The sequence below is a fragment of the Myotis yumanensis genome, unplaced genomic scaffold (genome assembly GCF_028538775.1).
Source record: "Myotis yumanensis isolate MYYU_CA2020_CCGP unplaced genomic scaffold, mMyoYum1.0.hap1 SCAF_1, whole genome shotgun sequence".
Taxonomy (NCBI): domain Eukaryota; kingdom Metazoa; phylum Chordata; class Mammalia; order Chiroptera; family Vespertilionidae; genus Myotis; species Myotis yumanensis.
Genome location: NW_027223752.1, coordinates 120,686,035 through 120,710,376, shown reverse-complemented (window position 1 = coordinate 120,710,376; position 24,342 = coordinate 120,686,035). Strand labels below are relative to the sequence as shown.

The following is a 24,342-nucleotide window of genomic DNA, read 5'->3' as shown; positions in this document are numbered from 1 at the left end:
TCAATGATGAGAGAGAATCATTGATCAGGTGCCTTCTGCAGGCCTCACACTGGGGATTGAGCCCATAACCTGGACATGTGCCCTGACCGGGAATTGAACCATGACCTCCTGGTTCATAGGTCGACACTCAACCACTGAGTCATACCAGCTGGGCTGTGGACCCTTTTTGGTCTATTGAATTTATAATCCAGTCATGTATCTTTATCTGGGAATTTCTCCTTAAGTCTACAGCCCACTTTGTTAATGTATTGCTGACTTTAGTTTATATACTTTTAAGCTTACAAGCAAGAAAATGAGCCCTTTGACTTTCATATTGGCTACACTCTTATTTTATTCATCAGCCCCCACCTCCCGCACCCACCTTGGCCTGGCGCTGCCAACATCCTCTGCCACACACCCTGGTTCCATGGAGCCCCCTCGATCCATCGTCCTACATAGCGTGGCCTGGGCCTCCCTCTTTGGGGCAATCGGAGACCCCCCCCATCAATTGCCCCCTGGCTGGTGGCCTGGGCCTCCTTCAGTGGGGTGATTGTGGGGCGATGGCGGCCCTCACCCTGCCTCCCCCACCAATCGCATAGCACCTGCCTTGGCTGGCCTGGCCCCAGTGCATTAGTCATAGTGTGGTCATCCGGAATGTTGTCCAGACAGTCATTCTGCTGTTCGGTCGTTCAGTCAATTTGCATATTATGTTTTTATTATGATGGATTTTCTTTTAATTGATTTGAGAGAAACACCAGTATGTTGTTCCACTTACTTATTCATGCATTGGTTGCTTCTTATATGTGCCCTGACCTGAGATTGAATCCACAGGCCGCTCTACTACCAGTCAACGTAAAACGTATAAATACGTTTCCCCGCATACAATGTGTTAATTGACTGTCCTGCCCTTAAAGATGGCAGCAACCACAGCCAATAAGGAGGGAATATGCTAATTGACTGCCACGCCCTCAAAGATAGCAGTGCCCACAGCCACATGATGGCAGTGCCCAGTCTCCTCAGCCTCACTGGGGCAGCAGGCGCTCCGCGCGCCTGCCTCTGGAGTCCCCCAGTCCCCTCAGCCCCCCAGCACCCAGGGCCAGCCCAAGGCACAGGCAAGCCTCAAATGTCAGCTGCCCAGCTGCCCAGGCCCACCCGAGGCACAGGTAACCAGGGCCGGCTGAGGCTTGTGCTGCCAGCAGTGGCAGCAACAGAAGTGTGAAGGGGCGTCGCCTTCCCCTGATCGCCGGGTTGCCTCCCGCCCCTGAGGGCTCCTGAACTGTGGGAGGGGGCAGGGTAGGCTGAGGGACCCCCCTCCAGTGCATGAATTTTCATGCACCAGTATCTAGTGCATACATAAGTTATTTGGTTAATCTCTCCCAACCCACCCCAGCCTTCCCTCTAAGATTCATCAGTCTGTTCCATGCTTCTATGTCTCTGCATCTATTTTGTTCATCAGGTTATTTTGTTCATTAAATTCCACATATAAGTGAGATCATGTGATACTTGTCTTTCTTTAACTGGCTTTTTTTGTTTTTATAATCTTCACCCAATAGTTTTTTCATTCATTCTTTTAGGGAGGGGAGGGAGGAGGAGGAGAGAGAGAGGGGGAAAAAACAAACATCAATGTGTGAGAGAAACTTCAAATGGGTTGCCTTTCCCACACGCCCAGAGCAGGGTCAGGGATTGAGCCTGCAACCAAGGTATGTATCCTTCACTGGGAATTGAACCATTGACCCTTTGGTCCATGGGCCAACACTCTAACCAGTGAGCCAAACCTGCCAGGGCTCACTGGCTTATTTCGCTTAGCATAATACTCTCCAGGTCCCTCCATTCTTTTTCAAAGGGTAAGAAATCCTTTTTTTTTTACTGCTGCATAGTATTTCATGGTATAAATCACCACAGCTTTTTTCCACTCATCTACTGATGGGCAGTTGGGCTTTTCCAGCCTGGATTCCGGGACTCAACCTTCTCAGGGAAAAGACCCTCCCGTAGCCGAGAGCTCCCTCCTTTCGTTCATCCTGCTGCTCATGGGAGCTGGGTCAGCCACTCTTGAGACCTCACCCTTCCTGCCAGTCTCCAGGTGTTTTTGTCTTTCCTTGATATGTCTCTTCATCTGGACCTCAGTTGATAATTTTGGGTGAATGTTCCCCAATTTAGTTGTATTTCCAGTCTGGCCCCAGCCATGCTGCCACAGCCACCTCAGGTTAAACCCAGGGCTTTAAATCTTGAACCTATCTAAAATTTATTTCACTGTCCCCCGAAGTAAGGGAGAAATCCAGCTTTTCTCCCTTCCAAATTACTAGCTACTTACTCCAACACAAGCAATATTAACTGAATATGCACTAATCCGTAAGCTTGCTCTATTCCATCACATAGCAGGTGTTGGGTCTGAGCTTCTCTGCCAGCGAAGGGACTTCTTGGATGCCGGGGACTGGAAGAAGACATGAGCAGCCGCAGGTAAATGGGACATGCTTTACTGCAAACAAAGCAGCCAGCTCCTGGTTGGTTAGTAGCGCCTTTTATACTAACTTAAACAGAAGAGGCTTCGTGCCAATTACTGACATCTGTGTTACATTAACATAAGTGGGTTATATAAGGGTGCGCCTGCGCAGTATGTATAGTCATTGCCTTTGCACATGCACATGACAAATGGGCCTTTAACATAGTGATACTGCTGTGTTATTGCCTTCGTGCAGGCATGTGGCAAATGGGCCTTTAACATCAGGCGTACTCTGGTCAGGGCCCCCACAGCAGGCTCTCACAAATATTTGTTAAATGAGTAAGTGAATAGCATTTTTACTCATTCCTTCTACAAGTAACCATTGAGTACCTACTGTAAGGACAGAAAAAAAGGCCTCTCTTTCTTTGCTGTGGCCTTCCACGATTTGTGAGAAGCACCTGGTAATTAAACCCTGAGGTTGTCGGCTCCTCTGTTCAAACAACTGGACATGATAAGGTACTCTCAAGGTTGTACTCTTGCATCCCCCTCCTCCCTGCTATTTTCTTAGCTCAGGGATAATTCTCACCCAGGAGTCTCTAGTTCAGTGGTTCTCAATCTTGGCTGCACATTAGAATCGCCTGGGAATCTTTTTAAAATCCTGATTTCTGGGCCTCATCCTCCGGAAATTCTGTTTCTTTGTTATGGGGGTGGGTCCACAACATTGGTAACAAAGAAACAGAATTTCCGGAGGATGAGACCCAGAAATCAGGATTTTAAAAAGATTCCCAGGTGATTCTAATGTGCAGCCAAGGTTGAGAACCACTTCTCTAGTTAGTAGAAAGTTCCCTTTCCCCCTCCCCTTCAAACAAGCCTCTTTTGAACTCTTCATAACTTTTGCTCTAAACATGTTTTACAGGCTTTGGAAAAATACTGACAAGACACCTCCTTAGGACATCTGCTGGACTGAATCCTGGAATGCAAACAAACTAATTTCTCATGACAACCTCCCTGGTATCTGCTCAACATCAACACAGCCCCCCTCCCTTCCTTGTCACGTAGCAACAGCAACTGTTTAAAAGTACAATCCTCTCTATCTTTCCCGCCCTGTATTGACTAACAATACACCGGCCCTTTCCTCTCTTGGAAAGTAAAATAAAGTTCCTCCCTGCATCTGTCTCTTCTCTCAGTTGTGAATTCTTTCACAGCCTGTGTCACCAGCCAAACCCTAATGAGAGGGTTAACTTGAAATGCAGGCAGATAAGGTAGGGGTCCAGTGGAAAACAAAGGCAGGTGGAACATAGGCAGGGGCAGACATGGCAGTTTGAGCAGCCTAAGCACAGAAATCAACCAAGCAGAAATAATAAAATGTTTCTGGACTTAAAGCAGGAGGCATGGGAAAACAAGAGAGGGCCTGCAGCAACAAGGTGTACAAAGAATGCATAGAAACAGAGAAAGTTCAGCATAGGAACAGAGAAAGAACACATAGAAACAGGGAAAGTTCAGGTCCTTTGCTGAGCAAGAACAATTGATGTGATGACATGGATAGATATAGAAACAGGCTTGCAGCAAATATATATCCCTGGACTATAAGGCTTCAGGGGGGCAGCCCATTATTGGGTTCCCCTCCCCTTTCAGGGAGTCTGAATCTGCTTGCACTAAATTTTCCACACGTTTGCTTACATCTTCTGGTCCGTGGAGACATTCTTCAGCACCTCCAGACACAACCCTGGGAGGAAAAGAAACCTGGCTCACCGTTCAGGTTATCACTAATACCTACTAAATGTGAACACTACCGTAGGCCTTGAATATAACAGCAATGACTCAATACCTGTCCCCAGGAAGCCTGTAGCCTAATGATGAAGACAGGCATTAAATAAGTAATCATATAGCAATATTTTGGACAAGCTAATGTAAGATTTTTCTTACAAAAAGTGCTAGATGAAATATCATGTTTTAAAGTACAGAGTTGAGTTGGGTTTTGCTCAGGGATAGAGTGTCAGCCAAGGGTCCTCGGTTCGATTCCACTCAAGGCATATGCTGGGTTGTGGGCTCCATCCCCAGTAGGGGGCATGCAGGAGACAGCCGACCAATGATTCTCTCTTATCATTGACTAGAGGCCCGGTGCACAAAATTCGTGCGGGGGGAGGGGGGGTTGTCCCTCATCCCAGCCTGCACCCTTTCCAATCTGGGACCCCTCGGGGGATGTCTGACTGCTGGTTTAGGCCCAATGTGGAATCGGGCCTAAACCAGCAGTCGGACATCCCTCTCACAATCCGGGAATGCTGGCTCCCAACCATTCGCCTGCCTGCCAGCCTGATCACTTCCTAACCACTCCACTGCCAGCCTGTCAATGCCTAACTGCTCCCCTGCTGGCCCGATTGCCCCCAACCATCCTCCCCTGCCAGCAAGGTTGCCCCAACTGCCTGCCCCTAGAGGCCTGGTCCCCCCAACTACCCTCCCCTGCAGGCCTGGTAGCCCCCAAATACCCTCCCCTGAAGGCCTGGTCCCCCCCAACTGCCCTCCTGTGCAGGCCTGATCCCCCCACAACTGCCCTTGTGTGCAGGCCTGGTTGCCCCCAACTGCCCTCCCCTGCCAGCCTGGTTGCCCCCAACTGCCCCCCCCTGCAGGCCTGGTCACCCTCAACTGCCCTCCCCTGCAGGCCTGATCACCCACAATTACCCTCTCCTGCTGGCCATCTTGTGGTGGCCATCTTTGGCCACAAGGGAGTGGCCATTTGTGTGATGGTGTGAGGGTCAATTTGCATATCACCTCTTTATTATATAGGCTGTTTCTATCTCTTTCTCCCTCTCCCTTCCTCTCTGAAGTCAATAAAAAAAATTTTAAAAAAAAGTACAGAGTTGAGCTCCAAGGAATCCTAAAGAGCAGATGCTAAGCAGGAATTGAAGAACTGCAGAGGCTGCTCTGGGACGATTTGTCCAGCTACATAATAGAACCTAGATTCCAAAGGAATAAGAGACCAGCCTTTGGGCATTTGTGTTTAAATTGCAAAGAATGTAACTCCATGAATGTTTTTGGGAAGGTTTAAGTATAGTATGTAAGATGAGTTCTAGTACTATTTGTTCTAGCGCTATCTATGAGGTCACAGGCAAGTCCCTTTACTCTGTTCAGTCTCTAGTCCCCTGGTATAAATTGAGAGAATTGAATTAGAACATCTATCTGTAAACTATGTTTTGACTCCAAAAGTTTAGCATTCTGTCTTAGGACCTCTTTTTTTTTTAAAAAAATATTTTTTTATTGATTCCAGAGAGGAAGGGAGAGGTAGAGAGAGATGGAAACATTAATGATGAGAGAGAATCATTGATGGGCTGCCTCTTGCGTGCTCCCTACTAGGGATCGATCCCCCAACCCATCTGTGTCCTTGACCAGAATCAAACCCGTTACCCTTTAGCCCACAGGCCGACATTCTATCCACTGAGCCAAACCAGCTAGGGCTAGGAGACCTCTTTAGAAAAGTATTTTGGCAGCAGTGTAGATTGTGGGTTGTTGCTTTAGCTACCTGATAACTGCCTCTGGGTTTGCTCCACCTCTAAAGTAATCTCTTTACTGACCACAGTAACTTCTCCTAAAGAGGTGTGAAGTTTATTCCTTGCTTGAAATTTTGCTTCAATGGTTTTCTAAGGCCTAGGTTTAGCAAACAAATTGTTCTCATCATCTGACTACTTTATACTACTCTAATATCCTCATCTAACATTTACACATTACTAGAGGCCTGGTGCACGAATTTGTGCATGGGTGTGGTGCCTCTGCCTGGCTTCGATCAGGCTAATCGGGGCGATCAGATCTGTCTGGCCAGGGGAGGGACGGCAGGAGGTTGGCTAGCAGGGGGGAGAGAGACTGTGGGAGGTTGGCTGTGGGAGCGCACTGACCACCAGGGGGCAGCTCCTGCATTGAGTGTGTCATCATAGCGACTGGTTGAGCAGTCCACCGGTCATTTGGTGGACTGGTCGTAATAGTTACTTAGGTTTTTATATATATATAGATATATATAAAAGGCTAATATGCTAAGTGTCCGACCGTCCGACTGGTCACTATGACACACACTAACCACCAGGGGGCAGACACTCTCAAAATCACCTAGCCCAGTGGTCGGCAAACTGCAGATCAAGAGCCACCTGCGGCTATTTGGCTCCTGGAGTGTGGCCACGAAGTTTCAATCGCACTGTACATGCGCGCCCGCACGTGGTATTTTGGGGAAGAGCCACACTCAAGGGGCCACAGTTTGGCCACCACTGACCTAGCCTGTCTTGAATTCTTTCTTGCAGGAAGTCAAGAACCCACACATCCCAGACTGTGCTGAGACAGACCCTCCCCCCCCCCCCCCCCCCCCCCCCCCCCCGCTTTACAAGTCTCACATGCATTTAAGCCAGTTACTCCATCCGAACCCCTCGCAGTTGTAAAGTGGGAATCTGTTCAACAGAAGTTGCAAAGTCAAGTACTGTCCTAACAAGTTCCTTCGGCTGTCAGGTGTCTCCGGAATGAGGAGAGCCGCCAAAAACAAAACACCAGCCCAACAGGGCCAGGAAATGCCCCACCCTAGTTGGCACTGGGCAACTGGTCAGGTTCCCAAGTGCCAACGCTGGGTAAGCGAAGAAATTTTCCTCTTCACAGAGATACCTGCCTTCCCTCGGAAAACTCGGTGGCGCAAAGTGTGTAAATAACGGGTTAAGTGGCAACAGTAAAGGAGAACTCCGCCCCCAACGCCACCCAAGTCCGGGGAAGGACCACGCCCTCGCCCGTCGCTGGTTTCCGGAGGCGCCAGCTGGGTCCTCAGGCTGTGGGTGCCTGCGCTCCGCCGGCTGCAGCCACGGGAAAACTCGACCCTGAGGGCCGGCTCCCGGGCTGCCGAGAGGCGGGACGCTAGCGCGGGAGCAGACAGGCAGGTCCGCGGACAGCCCGCGCCTTCGAGGACCTCGGCGGCGGCGCGGCGCGCCCGCGGGAACCGCGGCGTTTAAAAGTCGGGCTGAGGGGCAGCCGCCCGCCGCTCGGGAAGATGAGGCTGCACTGCGAGGTCGAGGTGGTGAGTCGGCGCTTGCCGTCCTTGGGGCTGAGGAACCCGGGCAAGGGCGTCCGCGCGCTGTTGAGCCTCTGTCAGCAGCCGGCGCCCCGAAGCCCACCGCGGCCTCCGGCGGGGCGAATGGGGGCTCCGCGGCCCGCCTGCCTGCTCGTCTCCACCCTGAAGGACAAGCGCGGGACCCGCTATGAGGTGCGTGGGGCCAGCCGGCCCTTCCCCGGGCGCCCCACGCGTTCCCGGGGCCCCGCTCAGCCCCAGGAGGAGGGCTCGGGAGGGCGCCCGTGGCTGTTCTCTTGCTCGTTTCTGCGACTTCGAGTTCACAGGAGTCACTCATTTCGGGGGGAGAGTAAAATAACTGTATTTCCGTTCAATCAATTCTGTTTCTTCCGCAGAACTTTCGCTAGCTTAAAAAAAGGGGCTTTAAGGGATGATGAATCGTATCGAAGGTCTCTAGACCAGATCAGTACAGTAGTGAATTGCCGGAGGCCGGTCCATCCTTGCTGCTTGATGCAGTCGCTGCAGTAACGCGTTGGGTTGCATCTTCTTTTTTTTTTTTTTTAAGTTGGTTACTGCATCTCTCTCTCTCTCTCTCTCTCCCTCCCTCCCTCTCCCTCTCTCCCTCTCTCCCTCTCCTTAAATGTGTAATTTCCTAAGACCTTATTTCATAGGTCCAGGGCTTTTTCTTACCTGTGTAGCGGTAGTAAACTCTCTAGAAGCAGTTGGAGGTTGAAATATAATTTTTAGAAAGTCTTAAATCTTTCTTGTCAAAAGTATCACATATGTCCTCCTTTCCCCCGATCGACCCTTCTAGCCCGCCCCCAGCCCATCGCAGGCTTTCCGCACACTGTCGTCTGTGTCCATGGGTTAGGCATATATGCATACAAGGTGGTTGATCTTGAAATAGAATTTTTAAAACACAGGTTTTATAAAATCTTTCTCCTTCATTACCAGGCACTATTATTTTGTCAAAGTGACCGGACTACCCTGTGTCTATAAGTAAAGTCGAGGGTGCAATTCATTGCCCACCCTTACATCGGACTCCCTTATAGTGTTGTACTCCACAGCGGATATTTAATTGCGGAATATTACAGTCTCATTCAGAGACACCTAGTGCTTCATGTAAATAGTTGAAAGTGAATAATTGCCTCCTGTTGCTAGAATCAATTCATCATTTTTCAAATCGACAGGACTTTGGAAATCTCCCAACATTGTAAAGCTTACAAAATTGTTAGGTGACAAAAACAAACTCATAACTAGAATTGGATCTCCCCAGGCCTCTCTTTCATGCCTCACTCAGGTACTGCCTGTTTAAAGTCTGATGATGTCTCTCTTAAAAGTCCTGTTGTGCCCTTGCCAGTGTGGCTCAGGTGGTTGAGCATCATCCTGTGCACCAAAAGGTCACCGGTTTGATTCCTGACCAGGGCACATGCCCAGGTTGTGGTTATGGTCCCCAGTTGGGGTACTTAGATGTTTCTCCCACTCCCTTCCTCTTCTTAAAAGCAATAAAAACATATTTTTAAAAAGTAACCTCCTACTGCACCAACAGTCAATTGCAGGAGGAAATCCTAATCAAAATTTTATTATAAACTGCGAATTGAAGACTTATTTTGCACAGGGTGCAGTGCTAGAAACTGGGAGATAAAGTACTGGGAGTACTTGACTTTGATTTACTCACTGTCCTTCTGAGATTAGAAAGGAGAAAAACACTGCTTACAAGATGGGCTACGATAAGTGCTGTAATAAAAGTGGAAGCAACGAGATGAATTCTGATTACTGGGGCTTGGGAAAGTTTTGCAGAAGAGAGGTACCACAGGGCTTGGAAAATCATAGGTGCTCAGTAAATGCTTTTTGGATGAATTAAGGGGCTGCTGATATTGGTCCTGGGCCTTGAAGGGTAGGTATTTGTGCTAAGTATGGAAAATACCATGGGCTTCTTTCTTACACTCACTTTTTTGTCCCATGACTTCAGCTACCATCCGACTGTGATGTCCAAATTTGTACCTTTAGCCAGTCTTCTCCTTTAACTTCCTTTTTAAAAAATGATTATTGTTCTATTATTAGTTATTGTTGTTAATCTCTTATTGTTTTTAATTTAGAATTTAAACTTTATCGTAGGTATGTATGCATAGGAAAAAACATTATATGAGTTTGCCAGTCTCTGTTGTTCCATACATTGACTTGGCGTCTTGGAATGTATCTCCCCCTTAGATAAGGGCGGACAATCGTATCTTAAAGGGGTGTGTGTGTGTGTGTGTGTGTGTGTGTGATAGGATATTTGCCCACTGTGGCACACTTTTTTCATATTCTTTTTTCACTTAAAAAAAATGCTGAACAACATTTAGCTTTTTTCCTCCACAGAAATAGTTATGACTCACATCTGACTTTCTAAATCTGCATGACATATTGGTGGAGGGCAGCAAATGGTGGTCATCAGAAGGAATAGATCTTAGAAGAGCAGTGAGAAACATACTTTTCATCTTATCCAGATAAATGTATAAATCCCTTAACTTCTGACTTGAATCTGTTGTCTACTTGAAATCCTCACTTGGATGTGTTGCAGCATCTCAAACTCAAAATACCTAGACCAGTGGTTCTCAACCTTCCTAATGCCGTGACCCTTTAATACACTTCCTCATGTTGTGGTGACCCCCAACCATAAAATTATTTTCGTTGCTACTTCATAACTGTAATTTTGCTACTGTTATGAATCGTAATGTAAATATCTGATATGCAGGATGTATTTTCATTGTTACAAATTGAACATAATTAAAGCATAGTGATTAATCACAAAAACAATATGTAATTATATATGTGTTTTCCGATGGTCTTAGGCGACCCCTGTGAAAGGGTCGTTCGACCCCCAAAGGGTTGAGAACCGCTGACCTAGACAGTAATTGTCATTGTCACCCCTAAACCTGCTTTTCTGACAGTGCTCTACAACTCATTAAGTAGTATTCTGCCCCATGCAGAAATCTTAAAGCCTTTGCCTCTCTGCATCCAATATATTATTGAAGCCTTTCAATTCTACCTCCTAGTTATCTTTCAAATTTTCATCTATCCCAGTTGTAGTCTAAACCATCATTATACCTTGCCTAGCTACTCTCTTAAAGGATTGCTCTACCTCTATTGTTGTCCTTCCCTCCTACTCTTCATCCCCCACCCCCCAATCCCCCAAAGTTCATTCTTACCCTGTGGTTAAAGGGAACCTGTAAAGATACAGATCTAATGATGTTCTCAGCTTAAAGTCATTCAATGGATATCATTGTTCTTAGGATAAACCCAAAATTCTTTTTTTTTTAAAAATTTTTATTTATCCATTTTAAAGAGAGAGGGAGGGGGAGAGAGAGAGAGAACGATATGTTGTTCCACTTACCTGCATTCATTGGTTGATTGTTGTATGTGCCCTGACTGGGGATTGAACCCGAAACTTTGGTGTATCTGGATGATGCTCTAACCAACTGAGCTACCCAGCTAGGGCCAAAATATAAAATTCTTGTCCTGGCCAGTGTTTCTCAGTGGTTAGATCAGGATGGGCACCATTTTTCTGTCAAGAGCCATTTTATAACATCATTCATGGGTCATACAAAATTATCAACTTATAAATTAGCATGCTATATTTGGTAAACATTTAATTAACTCACCCTTTAATGCCTTGGCAGGGTCAGACCAAATGATTTCGAGACTTTTATACAGCCCAGCAGGCCAGATCTTTCTCACCCCTGGGTTAGAGCATAGGCCCATGTACCAAAGGGTCATGGGTTTGATTCAGTCAAAAGCACTTACTTGTGTTGCAGGTTTGATCCCCAGTCCCAGTTGAGCACGCACAACCAATCAATGTGTAACATCAATGTTTCTCTTTCCCTCCCTCCCTCCCTCTCTCTCTCCCTCTTTAAAAATCCATGGGAAAAATATCTTCGAGTAAGGATTAACAAAACAAAAACGCCCACAGCATTCTTAACATGGTATAAAACATCTTTCACCATTTAATCTGTTTACCTCTTCAGGCTCACTTACCTTTTTTCACGGGATCCTTCAGCCATACTGAACTTTTAGCTCCTCACAGCTGCCAAGCTCTCTTGCTTTCAAGGCTTTGCACATTGTTCCCTCTTATTGGTAAGCTATCTTGTATCTCTTGTAGACATGTCCTAATCCTTTAGTTCTCACCTTCAAGGTCACCTTCATATCCTAAGACCAGGTAAGATTTCTTTGCTATATAAGGTTTTATAGCAGTCTGTACTTCCTTGTCTTAATAATTGCTTATATATTTGTCTTAATTTTGCTTATAATTATTTTAATAAATGTCAGATTGGCAACTGTGTAAGTGTGATTACCATGCTGGCCTTATTCACCTCTATTGTCCCAAGCCCCCTATCATAGTTAACCTGGTATATAATGGCTTCTGGATAAATTGTTGTTGAAGTCTAAAGCAGAAGCAACATCAGTCATTAAAATATTTTGAGCATCTGTTATGTGTTAGTCATTGTCTAGCTCTGAGGATACAAGAATGAACAAAGGAGACAAGATTCCTGTTTTCATGGAGTTTGTAATCTTGTGGGAGGCTTGCCCACCCCAGACTAATGAACTGAAATTTAAAAGGCAAGTAATTACTCTTGGCAACTCATTACAGCTACATAGTTGGAATGGGAGAAGAGGAATATTCTCTCAAAACACAGGGGATTCTGTTCTCAGAAGAGGACAGAGTTAACTGGACTGATAGAACAATAGTATCTATCAGAAGGTAGGTAAGAAATGTAGCTACCCAACTACTAAAAACAAACCCAACCAAACAAAAAACTTTAAAGCTTAAAACTGTAAAATACCCATACATAAGGACTAAAAGACAAACCTGACAAAATGACTGGCACATCCTATTTGTAATAACTACTAGTATTGAGTAACAATACTTGATTTTGTTCTTTTTTCCCATTGGTTTTAAGCAGCTAAAGGAGAACATTGAGCAATTCTTCACCAAATTTGTGGATGAGGGAAAAGCCACTGTTCGGTTAAAGGAACCTGCTGTGGATATCTGCCTAAGTAAGGTACGATATTAAAAACATTAATGTTTAGGTTGATTGGCTATATTTTCTTTAAATTAGAGGCTATTTGAGCCCTGGCTGGTTTGGCTCAGTGATTAGAACAACAATGGAGGATTGAAGGGTCAAGGGCACATATCTTAGTTGCAGACTTAATAACCAGTCTTTGGAGGTTCGTGTGGGAGGCAACCAATTGATGTGTCTCTCTCACATCAATGTTTCTCTTTCTGTCTCTCCCCGTCCCTTCCACTCCCCCCCCCTCCAAAAAAAAAAAAAATCAATGGAAAAAATATGGTGAGGATTGACCAAAAATAAAAGAGGCTATTTGAGCATCCTGATATCTCACATAGCTGAACAGGGCGGGACTCTTGCAGATGTATTTGAAGAAGTGATGGCAGCTTCCCAGGAGTGCTTACCAGTGTATTCCTCTAAAAGGGCAGAGGCAGCCTTGGTAAGGCTGCCCAGGATGGGGAGGAAAACTAAGTTTGCTTCTGTATCCAAAATGCAGCCTTCCAGTGTTCTTACACTGGAGCTCTTAAGGAAGGTGGCACAGGTCTACATTTTGCCAGCTGAATTATAGATTATAAGTCTAAGTTTAGTGGGGGAAAAAAAGGATAAAATGCAATTAGAACCTTGTTGGGGGTATTTTATTATTATAATTATTTTTAAAACTATATAGACCATTAGAACAAAAAAAAGACTGTTTCTTGGTCCTATCTCCCCTTTTTTTGTTTTCCCCTTTCCTAGAGGGCAGGAGCAATGTCTTATTCATCCTTGCATTATCCTTAACCCCAAGCAAAATGCTTTGCAAACATTAAAAGTTTAATAACTTTTTAAGGTATTTGTGTTGAGTGGAATCATTTTGTCCTACCTCCTTTTGTTCTTGTGATTTTTCATTTTCACTTGATGTTCAGCCTATCCTACTAATTCTTTTTTGTTTGTTTTTTTGTTAATCCTCACCCAAGGATATTTTTCCATTGATTCTTAGAATGGAAGTGAGGGGGAGAGACAGAACAAGAGAAATATCGATGTGAGAGAGACACATGCATTGGCTGCCTCCCACTTGAGCCCCGACCAGGGGCTGCCATCAAGCCTGCAATCGAGGTACATGCCCTTGACCAGAAACCAACCTGGGACCTTTAAGTCCACAGGCCGACACTCTCTCCGCTGAGCCAAATTGGCTAGGGCACTAACTCTTTTCTTCTACCTAAGAAACAAGTGAAGTCTTACCTACTTAAAAATTGGATAAACACATTTCTGGAAAGACAAGATTAAATCTGTTGCCTCCACTTTTCTTAGGATCTGTTTTTACCTTTATTTTCATTGGTGTATTCAGAACACTGCCTCAAAGATCAGTGATCTCCTTTTATTTGCCAAACACATTGCCATTTTTTTCCTCACTTTTTTTAGCTCCAGAATTTGACACTAATGACCATTTCCTTCTTAATAAAACTCCTTTCTTGGCATCTGTGACAGGACACTGTCCTGATTTACCTTTAGCCATTCCTTTGTCTTTAATCTCTGACAACCTTTTTTCTGTCCCCCAAATAAAGGCTTTATTCCAGTTTTCTGCCATACCTGCCTTCCATTCCCATAGCTCAACCTGGATTGTATGTAACTTCCAAGTCTGTAAGTTGGTACCGTCTATTAGACCTACTTGACCAAGGTCTCCAGATTTTTCTCACTCTACTTCACTGTATACTACTGCCAAAATAATACTAAGCTCTATGTAATTCTCATGCTCAAATGCTTCAGTGATTGCCCACAGCCTGATCATTCTGTCCTTACCTTGACATTAAGCTCATCTAGAATCTATCCCCATACTGTATTTCTAATCTTTTACTCCTCTACCAAGCTCCCTCATTCTAACCAAATAGGATTGCATACTTCGTTTCGCACACTTAAAGTTCCCTATTTCTTCACATGTAAACTTTAGAAAACTCGTAAAGTATCCTGCCAAGTGTTTATTTTTATTTATTTATTTTAAATATATATTTTTATTGATTTCAGAGAGGAAGGGAGAGAGAGAGAGAGAGAGAGAGAGAGAGAAAGAAACATCAATGATGAGAGAATCATTGATCAGCTGCCTCCTGCACACCCCACACTGGGGATGGAGCCCTCAACCCAGGCATGTGCCCTTGACTGGAATCGAACCTGGGACCCTTCAGTCTGCAGGCTGACGCTATCCACTGAGCCAAACCAGCTAGGGCTTGATGATAGTTCATATACCACTTGATTGGTGATTTCTCTGTTCAGTTGGAAGCAATCTCACTTGATTTTGATATTTCCTTACACTCTTGACAGTGCCATTTAGCCCTGCTTTTGATAGACAAGGCCATGGCTTTTCACAACTCTTAATCTTTATGAATGGAACCCCTGTACATTTTACAGTGCACAGGGCTGTCTTAGCCTATCGCAGGGGCACTGGAGGTCTGGGTGAGTTCATCTTAAACCCAAATCTCAGGTGGAATTTTGTTATGCTTTTCTATTTTATTTTATACTCTATGGTTCCCCCTTTGAACAGTTTTATTTAGAGTGTGTCTCTCAACATTTTTTTAAAAAAACACCTTAAAGGTTTTGTATCTATATTGAAATTTAGTCAAAATAGAATACTAAAAAATTATTTTTATGGCCATTTTCAGTAATAATTGCATCATTTGCATATATAACTCTACAGAATTTGTTATAGGATGAATTAGCATGCATGCATTATCTAAAATGGAATTTATACTTGTACAACTTATTTTTATTTATTCAGGCCAATTCCAGCAATTTAAAGAGTTTCCTTTCAGCTGTGAGACTGGCTCATAGAGGCTGCGATGTTGAGACACCATTTTCACCCCTCACACCGGTGAAGACTTCAGAATTTGAAAAATTTAAAACTAAAATGGCCATCACATCCAAAAAGGACTATCCTCTAAGCAAGAACTTTCCATATTATCTGGAACATCTTCAGACTTCTTATTGTGGGCTTGTCCGAGTTGATATGCGTATGCTTTGCTTAAAAAACCTTAAGAAATTAGACTTGAGTCACAATCATATAAAAAAGCTACCAGCTACGGTTGGAGACCTCATCCACCTTCAAGAACTCAACCTGAGTAACAATCACTTGGAGTCATTTAGTGTGGCATTGTGTCAATCTACACTCCAGAAATCACTTCGGAGTTTGGATCTGAGCAAGAACAAAATTAAGGCACTCCCTGTGCAGTTTTGCCAGCTCCGAGAACTTACAGTTTTAAAACTTGATGATAATGAATTGATTCGATTTCCTATGAAGATAGGACAATTGACAAACCTGCAATTTTTGTCAGCAGCTCGAAATAAGCTCCCATTTTTGCCTAGTGAATTTAAAAATTTGTCCCTTGGGTACTTGGATCTTTTTGGAAATACTTTTGAACAGCCAAAAGTTCTTCCAGTTATAATGCTGCAAACACCATTAACATTATTGGAATCTTCTGCACGAACCATATTACATAATAGGTAAGACTTTGGTAGTCATAAAATGTGGTACTTTTGATGGCATCCTAGTGTTGTCATCATCCTTAGACTACTAGTAAGTATTTAACCATAGCTCTGTGCACAATCTGACCCCTTGCTATGGTGGCCTTCTTGCTACTCCTTACCTCTGCTTGGAATGCTTTTCCTCCAGAAAGTCTCATAGCTTACTTTCTCACTTCATCCAGTTCTCTGCCAAGTGGCACCCCAGAAAGGTCTTTTATGGCCCTATCTAAAGGTTTATCCTCCACTCCTTACGTTGCCTTTTTTGGGAGGTCATAGGATGTATTACCTGGCATTACTTTTTTTAACATTTGTTTTCTGTCAGTTTTCTCCACTAGACTGTAAGCTCCATGAGGGCGTGGACTTTGTCTTATTTTCCACTCTTTCTCTAGTGTCTAAAATGAGATACCTCCGCTGTTGCCATATATTAGGCACTTAATAAATGCTTGAAAAAATGGCATTGTTTTTCAAACTATGATCTGACCAGCAGCATCAATATCACGTAGGAATTTGTTAGAGATGCAAGTCCTTGAACTTCACTCCAGACCTACTGAATTGGAAACTGTTAATAAGTCCTCCTGGTAGTTCTGATGCACTCTAAAGTTTGATAACTCTAAACTGGTATAGTGGTAAAGTGTGGTCTTTGGAGTCAGACTTTAGCAAGTTATTTAATCTCTTTGATTCAGTGTTCCCATCTGAAACGGGAACAGAGTTGTGAAGATAAATGAGCTAATGTAATGCCAAAGCATTTGGCATATAATAGGACTCAATAGCTGTTGATTCTTTTCCCTTTGTACACTAACTGAAGTTAGTTTTGTGAGACAAGGAACTTCAGGTATTCATTCAGTTTTGTTGATGCTTCTTTCATTATTGAGTGCCTATAAAATAGTAGCAAGACCATATTTCAAAGAAGAGATTTCTGAATTGTTTTAGTTGGGGAGAGACTCTTTAAAACTAAAAAAAAAACTGCCCTGGCTGGTGTGGCTCGGTTGGGCATCATCCCGTCCCATGCACTGAAGAGTTGCCAGTTCATTTCTGGGTTGGGCACATGCCTGGGTTGTGGGCTAGATTCCCGGAGCCCATCCATGTTTTGCTCTCACATTGATGTTTCTCTCTCTCTTCCTCTCTCCCCCCTCCCCCCTCCCTATTCCTTCCCCTCTCTCTGAAAGTAAATTTAAAAAAATTTTAAAAAGAAAATAAAAACAACTGACCAAAATTATGGTCCTAGAAAAATGCACATGAGTATACACAAAATTTTGCATACAACTTTAAAATGTTCATGAACCCCATTGAAATCCAATCCTCCTTCCTCTCAGTCCATAGCTTAAGAATTCTTATTTTAGAGCAGTGGTTCTCAAACTTTACTTAACATTTGGAATCATCTGAAGAGCTTAAAAATTCTGATGATTAGTTCCCACCCTAGACTTACTAATCAGAATGTCTATAGGTAGAATCCAGGTTTTTTTGCTTTGTTTTTAAACCCAGGTGATTCTGTGTACAACTAGCTATGATTAAAAACCACTACTTAACATCAGTGCTTCTCAAACTTTAATGTGCATTCAAATCACCTGGGAGTCTTGTTAGCAGATTGTTTCAGAGGTCTAGGGTAGAGATTCTGCCTTTCAAACAAGCTTCCTAGTGAGACTCAGGCTCCTAATCCATGAATCACATTTTGAATACTAAAGCTCTAAAAGTAAGAACTCACTATTTCTAAGATTCTTAAATTTTGAGAGTGCATCAGAATTAAACTTATTGAAATACATGGTTATTAAAGCAGGCTGCTGGATTATTTTTTGAAAAATATTTTAAAATTGGTTTTTAGAGAGAAGAAGGGAGAGGGAGAGAAAGAAACATCAGTGTGAGCAAAACATCTATCAGCTGCCTCTTGTATGTCCCCTATTAGGGACTGAGGGTACCAGACATGTGCCCTTACTGGGAATCAAACTAGCAACCTTGCCCTAGCTGGTTTGGCTCAGTGGATAGTGTGGGCCTGTGGACTGAAGAGTCACGGGTTCAATTCCAGTCAGGAGCACATCTGGGTTGTGGGCTCGATTCCCCCCGTAGGGGGTGTGCATGAGGCAGCCTATCAATGGTTCTCTCTCATCATTGATGTTTCTATCTCTCCCTTTCCCTCTCTGAAATCAATAAAAATATATGAAAAAACAACAAACTGGCAACTTTTCTGTGCACAGGACAACGCCCAACCAATTGAGCCACACCAGCCAAGGCAGATTGCTGGATTCTTACGAAATTTGGATTGGGGCTAAAAAATTGCATCTCTAACTAGTTTTAAGGAGATGCCGATGCTGTTGGTCAGGGACCACACTTTGAGAACCACTGGCATTGACTCTTAATTAGGAATTAAACATTAGCTGCTAAATGACAGTACATGTAAGTGCCTAGAACAGTGCCTGGCTCGTAATAAGTCTCAATAAATAGTTAACATTTAATTGCTTGTCTAGCAATTAAAAATCAATGTTATATTTAGCTTTGGAGGAGGTTTTAAATAGTACAGATGAGAACTATTGATGCTTAGATTCTACCTCAGACCAATTCAGAGTTGCCAGAGATGGGCCCCTGTTGTATGTTACTTTTTTGTTGTTGTTTGTTATTCCTCGCCTGAGGATATTTTTCCGTTGATTTTTAGGGAGTGTGGAAGAGAGAGGGAAAGACAGAGGGAAACATCGATGTGAGAGAAATACATGGATTGGTTGCCTCCTGCAGGAGCCCTCACCAGGTCGAGGGCTGGGGAGGACCCTGTAACCAAGGTACGTGCCCTTGACCAGAATCGAACCTGGGACCCGTTGGTCCACAGGCTGATGCTCTGTCCACTGAACCATACCAGCTTGGGCTATGTTACATATTTTTTTTAAGTCTCCAGTGGTGATACTGATGATTCAGGGCTAAGATCACTGATTTGAGGGAAACTCTGAATGGCGTTTTTCGGTAATGAGTTGCTTCCGAGCTCATTCTATGCTTTCTCTGAAATATTTATATGAATATGTGTATATATATATATACACACACATACATATAACTTATTCAAATTTGAAAATAATGTCCAAATGAGAAATATTACAAATTATTGACTTTTCAGTCCACAGGCCCACACTCTATGCACTGAGCCAATCCGGATAGGGCAGTGGTCGTCAAACTCATTAGTCAGCAGAGCCAAATATCGACAGTATAAGGATTGAAATTTCTTTTGAGAGCCAAATTTTTTTAATTTAAACTATGTAGGTAGGTACCTTGTTATTAACTTAATTAGGGTACTCCTAAGCTGGCCTTTGCTAAAAACGTCCTCAATCTGATTGAGTTACATTCGCTGAGGTCGACCCCTTCCAACTCTTCCATCCACCCATCTTGTATACTTGTTTCATCTATCTCCTTTCATTCATCCTCTCTGTATGTCCACCCCCCACTTCTAAATAGACTCGCCCAGGCCGAAAACCGACTTCTGCGCATGGGCCACGAAGTTTCAATCGCACTGTACCTGCGCGCCCGCACGTGTTATTTTGTGCAAGAGCCACACTCAAGGGGCCAAAGAGCCGCATGTGGCTCGAGAGCCTCAGTTTGCCGACCACTGGGCTAGGCAAGGTTGCTAGTTTGATTCCCAGTAAGGCCACATGTCCCGGTTGCCCTGAGTCCGGGCATTGATGTTTTTTAAAAAGACCATAATCAATTGACTAAATGATTTAAAAAATACAGACTGATATCCAACATGGAAAAGTGCAGAGTTAGAGGGAAAAAATTATATGATCAAGATGTGATGTATTACTAGGTCAGAAAAATAATTTGTTAGTGATGATTTGACATGTAGTATTTATATTGTTTTTTAAACTTGACTCTGTTAATACTGGTTCTTGTAAAGTGACCCTAACCTTTACTAATGTATAATTTTGCATGTTTTCAGCCCTGTTGTTGTTGTGTTGTTTTTTTTAAATATATTTTTATTGATTTCTGAGAGGAAGGGAGAGGGAGAGAGAGATAGAAACATCAATGGGGATTGCACACTGGGGATCGAGCCCATAACCTTGGCATGAACCCTGATCAGGAATCGAACTGTGCCCTCCTGGTTCATAGATCCATGTTCAAACACTGAGCTATGCTGGCTGAGCTTCAGCCCCATTTTAAAAAGAATATAAACCTGCCCTGACCGGTTTGGCTCAGTGGATAGAGCATTGGCCTTCGGACTGAGGGATCTCGGGTTCGATTCCGGCCAAGGGCATGTGCCTTGGTTGCGGGCACATCCCCAGTGGGAGGTGTGCAGAAGGCAGCTGATCGATGTTTCTCTCTCATCGATGTTTCTGACTCTCTATCCCTCTCTCTTCCTCTCTGTGAAAAATCAATAAAATATAAAAAAATAAAAATAAAAAGAATATAAACCTAAAGCCATGAGAATAATACTTATTATCTATCTGGTAAATTGTTCTACCTACTGATTATAAATATAAAGTTAAAATCTATTAGAAAAATATATGGAAATTTAAATTGTTAGATTGATGATACAGTTTTTAACTATTATCTAACTATTATCTGTTTCCTTAGAATATAACCAATAGCCTAGATGAGATTGATGTAAATATGTGGTAGACACTTCCTGCACAGATTTTTTTATATAATTCTTTATTCTTGAAAGTATTACATATGTCCCCTTTTCCCCCTATTGACCTCCTCCAGCCAGCCTCCGCTCCAGGCCCTCACCACCCCATTGTCTGTGTCCATGGGCCATGCATATATGCATACAAGGTCCTTGGTTGATTACCTCCCACCCACCTGCCCCTTCCCTGCCTTTCCTCTGAGATTCTGCACTCTGTTCCATGCTTCCATGTCTCTGGATCCACTCCATTCATCAGTTTATTTTGTTACTTAGATTTCATATATGAGTGAGATCATGTGATACACGTCTTTCTCTGACTGACTTATTTCACTTAGTATGATACTGTCCAGGTCCCTCCATGCTGTCTCAAAGGGTAAGAGATCCTTCTTTTTTACTGCTGCATGGTATTCCATGGTATAAATATGCCACGTAACTTTTTATCCTCTCATTTACTGATGGGCACTTGGGCTGTTTCTAGATCTTAGCTATTATAAATTGCTGGCACAGTTTTTAAAAAATTGTTACTTACACAAGCAACAAATAAGTACATGTGAAAAAAAATGAAAAATTGCAAATAAGGCCAATTTCAAATTCCTTAAGAAAAGTAAATGACTATTTTTGATTTGATATTTTTCTTTTCAGACTTTTCTAAAAGGATTTTAAACTTTGGTTGAAATAAGACTGGGTTTTATTTATTTGTTGAAAAATATCTGAACACCTAATGTGTGCCAGCATATAGAAACAGCAGTATACAGGCAACTAAGTACCTGGGGCATTGTTGTATTTAGGGGGAAGAAGTTGGGCAGTAGGCAGGCAATACCAAGAGACTGTCTTTTAGTTTTGTGTAGATGGGAGCAACGACTTAGACTTGATTTTCATTGCATTGGGCACCAATGCAAAGCAGGAGGGTGAATAATTTAAGCAAGGTGAGGACAGCCTTACTTGCTCAGCCAGTAAAGTGAAACTAATGCCCCAAACAATGTTTTAAATTTGTTTCACACAGTTTAAAATTTCCTTTTGAATAATTGATGCTTAGGAGAGTATGTCGATTTATTTAAATGTTTCTTCACAAGTAGAAATCCTTAATTTTTCAGTTACCATCATGAGAATTGGATGACAGAGCTATATATTTAACCAGTTAACTGCCTCGATATATTGAATTTAAACAAAAAAGGTCCGCTGCTTGCGTCTATAGATGCGTATGGTGTACAAATGATTAACTTATCATGTTACTCTAATAATATATCATATGCTGTTTTTTGGAATATTTTCTTCATTACCCAGTTTGTAAGATAAAACAATATACTGTGTCATTTAATTAATAGTTTTATTTTTTATGGTTATAATTCCGTGTTCAATAATTCATATCCTAATATGTGAAGTTCTGAATCTAGTAACATTTTAAAATATTTTTAAAACTTTTTTTTCCAATAGGATTCCATATGGCTCTCATATTATTCCTTTTCATCTTTGCCAAGATTTGGATACTGCAAAAACCTGTGTTTGTGGAAGATTCTGTCTAAACAGTTTTATTGAAGGAATGACTACCATGAATCTACACTCTGTTGCTCACACTGTGGTCTTAGTAGATAATATGGGTGGCACTGAAGCACCCATTATTTCTTATTTCTGTTCTCTGTCATGTTACGCAAATTCCTGTGAAATGCTAAAGTAATAGATGATACCACGAAAAGAAATTACAGATCAGTTTGGGATTCATTTATGGTTTAACAATGTCACATTGGAGAAAGGGAAGCTTTTTTTGCATACATACATGTTTGAGGGGAAGAATGTGTGTTAGCTAACATTTTCAATAATTTGACTGGAAAACCTTGATTTCATTAAAATCTGATTTTATCGTGGGGTTAACTTTTGTGTTTATTGCACTTGTGTTGATTTTAGCCTAGTGTGTCCAGAATAGGTTGTGGGGTTATCTTTTAATGTTAAGTAGATAGTAATCCCAATCACTCTGGTCATAGAATTTTCTTACCAACTTTCTTCTTTCATAAAATAAAATGAAAGAAATTGAGTTTTTGTGTGCAGAAAATATTCCTTGGAGAATTAATACGGTCTAAATTAGCGGTTCTCAACCTGTGGGTTGCGACCCCTTTGGCAGTCGAACGACCCTTTCACAGGGGTCACCTAAGACCACCCTGCATATCAGATATTTACATTACGATTCATAACAGTAGCAACATTACAGTTATGAAGTAGCAACGAAAATAATTTTATGGTTGGGTCACAACGGAACTGTATTTAAAGGGCCAGAAGGTTGAGAACCACTGTTCTAAATTATAGTGAAAACTTGTTTGGTATGTAAGTTTTTAAGTTATACCACCTATTCTATATATAGAATTTCACATTCACCAAGTATAAGGTAGAAGTTGCTTTGGGAAAGACTTCAGCTTTTTATAAGTTTTATAATGTTAATCACATAATCTTTGTTGTATTTCTAAGTTTTATTTTTAGAATTCGAGCAAGGTTTTTGGTTGGGTGAGAGGAGCAGAAAAGTGCTACTTTTTACTGACATTATCTTGTGTTATTTGAGGGTTCTTTTTCTGTTTATTATTTTGGTCACTTAATATGTTTAAGTTTTTTAAATGTAAAGAGTGGTGGCCATACACCAACTAAAGGATGAGGAGGGTTTGAAGTTAAGACAGAATAGAAAAGTAAACAACTTGAAACAGTCTGGAATCCCTAGAACTGTTCCTTCTGTTCATTCCCCTGCCTTTCTTAAATCAACCTCTCCCCTAGATCATTATAATCCTATATAATAAAAGGCTAATATGCAAATAGACCAAATGGTGGAACAACCAACCGGTCACTATGATGTGTGTTGACCACCAGGGGGCATGCTCGGAACATGGCGGGTGTTGGCCACGGTGGAATGGTGGAGCAGGTGAGCAGGGGCACCAGACCAAGGCAGGGCGTGGTTGCTGTCATTGGGGTGAGCCTCTGGTGGTTACTGAAAATTCTTTGCTCCTGTGTGCTGTAGTCCCATCCAGCACTCGTATCTGCCCCTCAGGGCTTCTCTACCTCCTCCTGCTCCTGAGGGGCAATCGGGACAGCAGCTGCCGCTTGCACCAACTGACGGTGCCGGCCCCAATTACTCCACACCTTCAGCGGTTGCGAGTGGGACTGGTGCTGTTAGTGTGTGGGAGCGGCAGCAGTGACGGCGCCGCGGCAGGAGGAGAGGGGTGCAGAGGATGGGCCAATACCCGCCCCTGTGCCTACTGCAGCCTTGCGGCCCAGAGTTCCTTTCAAGGTGCACGAATTCGTGCACTGGGCCCCTAGTAGTCCCATAATTAGTTTCTCAGAACAAAGGAGGATAAAGAGTAAGTTACTGGAGAAAAACTTTTCCAGCAGTATATTATTGCTGCTTTGGGCTTGGAGTTATAGGTGGAGTCTATATAACTATTTCTTTTTTTAAAAATTATATTTATTTCAGAGAGAAAGGGAAACAGACACATCATTGATGAGAGAGGATCATGGATCGGCAGCCACCTGCACGCTCCACACTGGGGATGGAGCCTGCAACCCAGGCATGTGCCCTGACCGGGAATTGAACTGTGACCTCCTGGTTCATAGGTCGACTCTCAACCACTGAGCCATGCCAGCCGGGCTATATGACTATTTTTTATGACTTACATAACCTCCATTGTCTTCCTAAAGTATTTATTTGGGGCATTTTTTCACCCTGAAAATGCAAATATTCTTGAGCGAATACTGTTTTGAATTTTTATTAAAACTTTATGTATAT

The 24,342-nt window shown here is 42.9% G+C and overlaps 1 protein-coding gene across 2 annotated transcripts; it reads left to right on the top strand.

Moving 5' to 3' along the window:
- Positions 1 to 7,341: 7,341 nt before the first annotated feature.
- On the top strand, positions 7,342 to 22,505 carry LRR1 (leucine rich repeat protein 1). Of its 2 annotated transcripts, XM_070407691.1 has the most exons (4): positions 7,342 to 7,643; positions 12,392 to 12,490; positions 15,243 to 15,964; positions 22,017 to 22,505. In XM_070407691.1, the coding sequence occupies exons 1-4, from the start codon at positions 7,431 to 7,433 to the stop codon at positions 22,255 to 22,257; spliced, it is 1,275 nt and encodes a 424-aa protein (XP_070263792.1). In that variant the 5' UTR covers positions 7,342 to 7,430; the 3' UTR covers positions 22,258 to 22,505. The 2 variants fall into 2 exon arrangements, with proteins under 2 accessions (XP_070263792.1, XP_070263800.1); XM_070407699.1 differs by lacking the exon at positions 15,243 to 15,964 and having other exon boundaries at positions 7,350 to 7,643; positions 22,017 to 22,213.
- The last annotated feature ends 1,837 nt before the right edge of the window (positions 22,506 to 24,342 follow it).

Bases quoted from the DNA above. Each gene is read 5' to 3' on its own strand.
- LRR1 (XM_070407691.1), top strand. From the start codon at position 7,431: ATGAGGCTGCACTGCGAGGTCGAGGTGGTGAGTCGGCGCTTGCCGTCC. The intron at 7,644-12,391 runs GTGCGTGGGGCC...GGTTTTAAGCAG, and splicing joins AGCGCGGGACCCGCTATGAG to CTAAAGGAGAACATTGAGCA. The intron at 15,965-22,016 runs GTAAGACTTTGG...TTTTTCCAATAG, and splicing joins CGAACCATATTACATAATAG to GATTCCATATGGCTCTCATA.